Source organism: Crocuta crocuta, unplaced genomic scaffold, assembly GCF_008692635.1.
Source record: "Crocuta crocuta isolate KB4526 unplaced genomic scaffold, BGI_CrCroc_1.0 scaffold124, whole genome shotgun sequence".
Taxonomy (NCBI): Eukaryota; Metazoa; Chordata; class Mammalia; order Carnivora; family Hyaenidae; genus Crocuta; species Crocuta crocuta.
The window spans coordinates 1257678-1265435 of record NW_027551573.1 but is presented as its reverse complement, the minus strand read 5'-3'; the positions used below and the strand labels follow the sequence as shown (position 1 = coordinate 1265435).

General features: G+C 44.6%; 2 protein-coding genes across 7 annotated transcripts in view; one reads left to right on the top strand and one right to left on the bottom strand.

The window, feature by feature from the left end:
• SETD6 (SET domain containing 6, protein lysine methyltransferase) overlaps positions 1-3435 on the top strand; it is a 6586-nt gene extending 3151 nt beyond the window's left edge. The window contains exons 4-10 of the mRNA XM_077751280.1: positions 32-176; positions 256-397; positions 530-724; positions 856-976; positions 2361-2541; positions 2708-2850; positions 2983-3435. Of these exons, the coding sequence (XP_077607406.1) occupies positions 32-176; positions 256-397; positions 530-724; positions 856-976; positions 2361-2541; positions 2708-2850; positions 2983-3288 (1233 nt within the window). The 3' untranslated portion in view covers positions 3289-3435. The remainder of the gene's footprint in view (positions 1-31; positions 177-255; positions 398-529; positions 725-855; positions 977-2360; positions 2542-2707; positions 2851-2982) is intronic.
• A 704-nt stretch (positions 3436-4139) lies between these two features.
• Positions 4140-7758, bottom strand: part of CNOT1 (CCR4-NOT transcription complex subunit 1) — a 105789-nt gene continuing 102170 nt past the window's right edge. For all 6 annotated transcript variants that reach the window (XM_077751236.1, XM_077751239.1, XM_077751238.1 and 3 more), the window contains exons 46-49: positions 7218-7398; positions 6498-6630; positions 5385-5519; positions 4140-5225 (exon numbers count right to left, since the gene is read on the bottom strand). In XM_077751236.1, coding sequence (XP_077607362.1) covers positions 5147-5225; positions 5385-5519; positions 6498-6630; positions 7218-7398 — 528 coding nt within the window. In that variant the 3' untranslated portion in view covers positions 4140-5146. The remainder of the gene's footprint in view (positions 5226-5384; positions 5520-6497; positions 6631-7217; positions 7399-7758) is intronic.

Below are 7758 nucleotides of genomic sequence, written 5' to 3'. Positions count from 1 at the left end.
CCATCTCTGAGCTGCCGCTTGCCCTGCTCAGGTGGCGGTGAGCCGGCAGGGCACGGTGGCCGGCTACGGCATGGTGGCCCGGGAGAGCGTGCAGCCCGGGGAGCTGCTGTTCGCCGTGCCGCGGGCCGCGCTCCTGTCGCAGCACACCTGCTCCATCGGCGGCCTGCTGGAGCGAGGTGGGTGCGTCCGAGGGGCTGCGCCGGGGAGGCGGGCCGCGGGGCCGCGCAGGTGCTGTCACCTCCGTGTCTCCCTCAGAGCGTGGTGCGCTGCAGAGCCAGTCGGGCTGGGTGCCGCTGCTGCTGGCGCTGCTGCACGAGCTGCAGGCCCCGGCCTCGCCCTGGAGCCCTTACTTTGCGCTCTGGCCGGAGCTAGGCCGCTTGGAGCACCCCATGTTCTGGTGAGAGCTTTGGTGGGGGCGGGGGGCACCGGCCCCGCAGCCTCGCGGCTCTTCGCGCCCCGGGGACCCGGCCCCCCGAGCGCTAGTCCCGGTAGGGTGTGTGAAGGGAGCCCGGGTGGGGTGTCCCTGCAGGCCTGAGGAGGAGCGCCGGCGATTGCTGCAGGGCACGGGGGTACCCGAGGCCGTGGAGAAGGATTTGGCCAACATCCGCAGCGAATACTATTCCATCGTTTTGCCCTTCATGGAAGCCCACCCGGATCTTTTCAGCCCCAGGGTTCGCTCCTTGGAGCTCTATCACCAGCTGGTGGCTCTTGTGATGGCCTACAGGTCAGTGAGCCGAACCTTGAAGGACTCCTTTTCTTTAGAACTCTGTTGAGGGATAGGCGGGGAAAGAACAGTGAACCACACCCCAGTCTCTCACCCTACCCTGGGCTTTAGCAAAGTTCTCTCTGTGGCAGCTTTCAGGAACCACTGGAGGAAGAGGAGGATGAAAAGGAGCCAAACTCCCCTTTGATGGTGCCTGCTGCAGACATACTAAACCACTTAGCCAATCATAATGCCAATCTAGAATACTCTCCAGTGAGTGGATCCCTCTCAGTTATTGTTCTTATGTGCACTGATGATCAGGCATTTGATTCATACCAGTGCCTGGTCGTTAATGCTGCCCTGACAGTTGGGCTAAGTGGGTTCCATTCTCCTCATGCTAAAACTGCATAGGTGAAGTTAGCTCTTCTGTATGTACTTTTGTTTCCATATTCCAATGAAATAGAACACAAAACTTCAAAATGCACAGTTGTGGTTAATTCTGTAATAAGCTACTGTCATCATTTGGTGCTAGAGGTTGGCTTCTCTGTACAGTGCCAGTGAACGAAGGTCATGTTGGGGCCCTCTGGACAGCAGCGTGGGTTGGATATACTGTCACTACACTTGGGGAAGAAGAGGGGGGAAAGGGGATGGTCATAGGTCAGATCTAACTTGATACGAAGGTTTTATCAGTTCTGTTTGGTATGTGTTAAGTTGCAAGATCAGATCCGACTTCATGGAATCAAAAATTAGGAAATGACTATTAATCTTTGCCTCCATGTGCCAATCCTACTTTGATCTGTGTTTGTTCATTTTTAAAAGCTAGCGACTTTTACCCCTTTCATCCTGCTATACAGGCATACCTCGTTCTGTTATACTTCAGGTCTTGTACTTTTTACAGACTGAAGGTCTGTGACAACCCTGCGTTGAGCAAGGCTGTCAGTGTCACTTTACAGTACTTCAGGTCTGTGTATCATACTTTGAATTACAAGTGCAAAAATTGCACTTCGTCATAGTTTTTCCATCATTACTATAGTTTTGGTGATCAGTAGTTACAATTCACTGCAAGCTCAGATGGTGATTCGCATTTTTTAGCAAGAAAATTTTTAAGCACATTTTTCTTCTGTCCTTTAGGACATAATACTGCTGCACACTTAATAGACAACAGTATGGCATAAACATTTTCTAAAACTTTTTCAAATGTATTTTTGAGAAAGAGTATGTGAACTGGGGAGGGGCAGAGAGGGAGACAGAGAATCCATGGCAGGCTTCACACTGTCCAGGCAAAGCCCAACTTGGCGCTCAAATGCTAGAACCATGAGGTCACGACCTGAGCCAAAGTCAGACACGTAACCAATTGCGCCACCCAGGCACCCCATAAACATCATTTTTATATGCACTGGGAAGCCATAAAGTTCATTTGACCTGCCTTTTGGTTTTTAACACCGTTTGCTCTTTTGTGGTGGTCTGGGACTGAACCTGCACAACCTGAGGTATGCCTGTACAGGATTTTAACCGGAACTAAAGATAGAATGTTGGAAGGTATATCATCAGTCCCATTGCTGAACTCTACCCACTGGAGGCCTTTCCTAAAACAGAAGTGATCTTCGTGGGGCGGGCCAGGGCAGGGCCTAGTCCCAGCTTCTCCCTTCCATCCCAGAATTGTCTTCGGATGGTGGCCACTCAGCCCATTCCTAAAGGCCATGAAATTTTCAACACTTACGGACAAATGGCTAATTGGCAGCTGATTCATATGTATGGGTTTGTTGAACCATATCCCGACAACACAGATGACACAGCTGACATTCAGATGGTGACAGTTCGTGAAGCGGCATTACTGGGTGAGTGTTGGATTGAGTCTTAGACACTGGTGGACACATGTCTCTATCCCCACCCCAAGTGCTCTTAAATAGTAGTTGCCCTTTTTGTAGACTGGGTGGTAGACTGAAGAAGGAATGAACTGTTGGGTATACAGAGACTTTCACCCTGTTGTTTCTCTATCTGCAGGAACAAAAATTGAAGCTGAAAGGCTCCTACTATATGAACGCTGGGATTTCCTATGCAAACTGGAGATGGTAGGGGAAGAGGGAGCCTTTGTGATTGGACGGGAGGAGGTGCTAACTGAAGAGGAACTGATCACCACACTCAAGGTAAAGGGCTGAGAACAGATGAAAGAGGAAAGGTGGGATGGAAGGAGAGGACACTTAAATGCTGCCAGGATAGGGCTGGCTTTTCTCTAAATTCAGCAATTCATAATTAAAGGGCCCAATGATTGCTTCTAGGTACTATGCATGCCTGCTGAGGAGTTCAGAGAGTTTAAAGACCAGGATGGATGGGGAGATGATAAAAGGGAAGAGGAGAGCTTGACAATCACAAATATCCCCAAGCTGAAAGCATCATGGAGACAGCTGCTTCGGGACAGTGTTTTGTTGACCCTGCAAACTTATGCCACAGACTTAAAATCGGAACAAGATTTACTAAGTAACAAGGAGGTCTACACCAAGCTCAGCTGGAGGGAACAGCAGGCCTTGCAGGTTCGCTATGGTCAGAAGATGATCTTACATCAGCTGTTGGAACTGACAAGTTAGCAGGTTCCCTGTTGCCTGAAGGACCTTCCACAGGAACTTTATTCTAAGCTAATATTCAGTGATGATTGAAAACAAGGAAAATCTGGGTCTTTTGCTTTTCCTTTTATTAAATACCAAAAGGAAAAGTAGCAACGGTGGTATGCTAGGGTTAACTCTGAGGTAAGGGGTGACCTGTTTAAGGACTGGGCACAGCAGACTTGCAAATTGCTGTTACTAAGATCACAAATTTTATAGCTGTTTTGTTCCCAGTATGAACCAAAGGTTAGAAGAAATGTGATCGTAATGGGTTCCCAGTGTAGTCTAGCATTTAGTAACATAGACTGTGAAAGTAGACCTGGGTCTACAAGCTACTCCTCCCACCCCAAAACTTCCATTGCCTGTTACGGGTTATGACAGGGCACTGGCACTCAGCAATTACTGTACTTGCTTAGGAGTCGGAAGTTTCCTCTGTGTAGCACAGCTCACCACTAAGGGAAGAAACCCTAAGATACCAATGACATTCAAGCGTCACTCATTTAAGATTTCTGCTATTTAATCTTGAACCTTTTTGTCTTCTGTGGCCATAAAACTTGAGTTATTAAAGGTATTTTAAATAGTGTAAATTTGAAATACTTTTTAAAACGAGTAGGTATATATCAAAATGCCAGGGGACAATTTTTTTTAACTGTTGAAACACTGCAAAATTCACTTCCTTGCTTGTTTGTTTAAACATGCCAGATTCATGGGAAAGAGCTACCATTCAGCAAGAAGTGATGTTTCCCAACGGCCGCAGGCTCTGCGAGGCTGGGTTGTCCACTTTCCTCACCATCAGCACTGGCTGCTGCTACTGAGAAAGGCACAGTGGACTCACATGTGTGTCATGACTTTAATGTTTTGACTACAGTATGCATACACATACAAGTATGGGAGCTAGAGCCCAGGAACTAGAAAGGCTACAAAATACAACACACGGACCAATACAATTTACAAAACATTCAAAATCCTTACAAAAGGGGCTGTATTGGTCCTTTTGATTTCGTGGTGGTTCAACATAGCCTGTATGGCTATTCACTGGGATAATGGGGAAGGGCAATTCATACCCTATTGGCTCCCTTTCCCACAATTTACAAGTATTAGGAGAAAGATCGGGGCACTTTAGGCCTGGTCTGGTTTCCCTTTACAAAAAGAGCTGACTGCATCTCGCAGGGCCTAAGGGGGCAGATTCTCTAGTAGAAATGAGAAAATGATGCTCTCCCAGCAGTCAGCTTTAGATTTGGGGAAGAGGCAAAACAAAAACCCATGGGATCTCCATTGTGAGCTCTTCCCATGTCCCCTAAAGCATACCAAATAATAGCACATAACACATTTTTAACAACTTTGTGACTTTCAAGGTCCCCTGTCCACATTAAAAAAATAAGTTACACAATATTTAAACTGGCTTTTTTGCTATTCTTTGGGACACCAGGAATGTCAGAAGACATGGAGTTATATGTTCTGTCCCCAGACAAGTGGATGGCAGCAGCAGCCTTTTCAGTTACAAGCTGGGCAGGTACCAGTTTATCTACTTGCCTTGGACATATTTTGCACAAACCCAAGAAGTTCCAGACGAAAGTTTTCTCTCTCTCATATATTTACATGACTTCAAAATGATATTCACAGCATGTTCTAAATTTTGGCCAAGAGTCAAAAAAAATGCATTTAAACTTTGGAACGTGCCCACATACACAGGAAGCTGACCCAAACAGTAATTGGGACAGGTACCCGAGAACCAAGGGGCTGGGAAAGTCAGGAAGAGCTGAAAGGATTTTTCAGCCAGTTTATAAACTTGGTGCAGTAGGACCTCCAGGCTGACACATTTACAGCAGAGAGGCAGTTCCATCTAACTGGCACCTGTCCCTTCCATTACTTGCTGAGCCTGCTTCTGTCCCATGCAGCACTGTGCAACCGACTGGAATAACCTGAAAAAAAAGGAGACAATCACAAGTTTGTGATAACATTTCAGGCCTGGCAATACCTTGTGTCACATTAGCTGTGGCTATTATTAACCCTCTTAATCACCCACCCTAGAGCCATCATCAGTTTCTCATTCTTGGACAATTAAATTACTTTGAACTCACTTTTCAATTTCTGGGGCACAGTGTACAAACTCGTGGTTCCAGAACTTAAACGCTGGATTTTTAATCAGCTCAATGAAGGTAATAAGAAGACCCCAAGGATGTGGCCTATTTACAATCAACCGTTCCAAGAGAACCCTGAAGGGAAAAAAAGAGAAGTTAATGCACAGAGAAACACAGAAATTTATGACCACTTCTCCTTTACCTTTTATAACCTATCGTTTCTCCTTGATTAATAAACTACATGAAAAGTTATTAGCTTTACTGAAGACAGGTGGATTAGGTCTAAACTCTATATAGCACGGTTAATGCATGTGCATTCTGCAATTAGAAAACCTAGGTTTGAATCCTGCCTCTTCCCATTAGTGAGCCTAGAAAACTAAGTTAAAGGATAATCGTTATCAGATTACATAGCTCGCAGAAAGCTACTTAAGGAATGTCTACTCCGTGAAAGGAAATGAATTCTACTACCTGTGTATATGTAAAAATAATCACAAGGGTATTATTGAGATAAAATACTGTATCTAATACACAAACTATTACGTGAGGGACCAGTTTTAAGTCTGGTCCAGTTTTTTAAATGTATCTCTCTCTCTCTCTCTCTCTCTCTCTCTCTCTCACCAGAGTCTACCCATTGCCTAATCTCCAGTACCATACATAGTTTAGGAAACTGCTATAGATTGCTTGGACTATCATTAGGAAAACGCAAGTATAATCCTGTTTATTTCTCCTGCAAAACTTTCCACCTAGAGGATGAAGAATAAAAGCCCAAGCTCTTTAACAAAATGGCTTTTAATAGGCCTGTGTGAAAAAGTTCTCACCACCATCTGAGAGAAACTATTGACTTTCAATCAAGATACCTATACCGTTTGTCGAAAACTCTTTATTTTAGCAATGATTATGATCTGCAATTCTCTACTCGTGATTTTGTGTCCACCAGAGTAGGAACCATGAACATTTTGTTCACAGCTATACCCCATATTAACACATGTAAAAGATGTTTTAAATGGACACAAAAAAGATATCCATGAACACTGACAGCACAGGAAAAAAACACTTAATGGTTGCCTTGTCCCCTTTACTATCCATTGGGAATCATCTGAAAAACTCCCTTACCTTGTAATCTGTTCTTGGATAGCTTCAGTGTTGGCCTCTGCAAAAAGGTACAGCATGGTGCAGCTGAAGTAGTGAGTGTGGCTATTTGGGTACCGCAGCTGATTTGCAATTGCATTCAAGAAGAGATATCGACCTAGAAAATCAGGAAATGAAGTTTTATTACACACTTGCTCTGAGAGGCCAATGTAAAAAGACATCATTCTGAGTGGCGGCTAGGGGTTGGATTTGGGACCCTGGCTTTTCCCACATCCTTTGGTTTCAATCAGTGGTTCTCCGGTCCCCAATGTTTCCATTTTTGGGGAGGTTTATTTATTTTTTTATTTTCCACATTACAGTTTTTAAAAATATTTAAAAACACTGCATGTGAATACACGTTAAAGCATTCATCCCACCCCAGTTAGGGAAGAATATCACTGTTTTACATTTCACAGATCTCTTTAACGTCATTTAATAGAAGACACTTGGATTCTTCCACTCCGGTGTTCAATCTGTTTCAGTATGGTTTCCTGTAGCATCTGGAAAACTCCACTATACTATACTCATGACAAAAGAGTTTCCTAGCCCTCCCCACCCCCCACTCCCCCAAGAAGACAATAGCTGGAGCCATAAATGTACTGACAAAATATTGTATGTCTGTTGCAACTTAAAAGTATTTCTATGACCAGACTGTGGCAAACAGTACAGAGAACTTAACTCCGAGACTTGGCTGGCTTCACTCACCTTCAGTGTCTAAGTCCACAGCCAAGTTCTGGAAGATATCCATGTGAGCCGAGTGGGTGATCGTGCTCATTGATGGCGTGCTACCCTTGTTGTGGATGTGTGCAATGGCCTGAGTCCCTACATAGAGCACCAATGCATTGATGAGCTGGAGGTTGTAACGATTGCCAGGCTCATTGGATACCTAAATGAACAAAATAGAAAGCCCCTTATTTTCACAGAGGATTCAGTACTTCTAAACTCTTTTTATGCCTTCATAAAAAAGTTGAACTGCTCTCAAGAGTTCTTTGTGATTTAAATTTTAGAAATTTACTGGACTTTGTGAGGTTGCAGAACAAATAACACAGCTGTCTATGGTTGGTTGTGTCAGTAACAGGAAGGCAAAGCTTTAAAGGGTATCAAAAAAGTAAATAAACTTTATAAAGTCAATCTATTATCTCAATTATAAAAAATATCTGGAGGGGTGCCTGGTTGGCTCACTTGGTGGAATGTGAGATTCCTGATCATGAGGTTGTGAATTCAAGCCCCATGTTGGGTGGGGGCA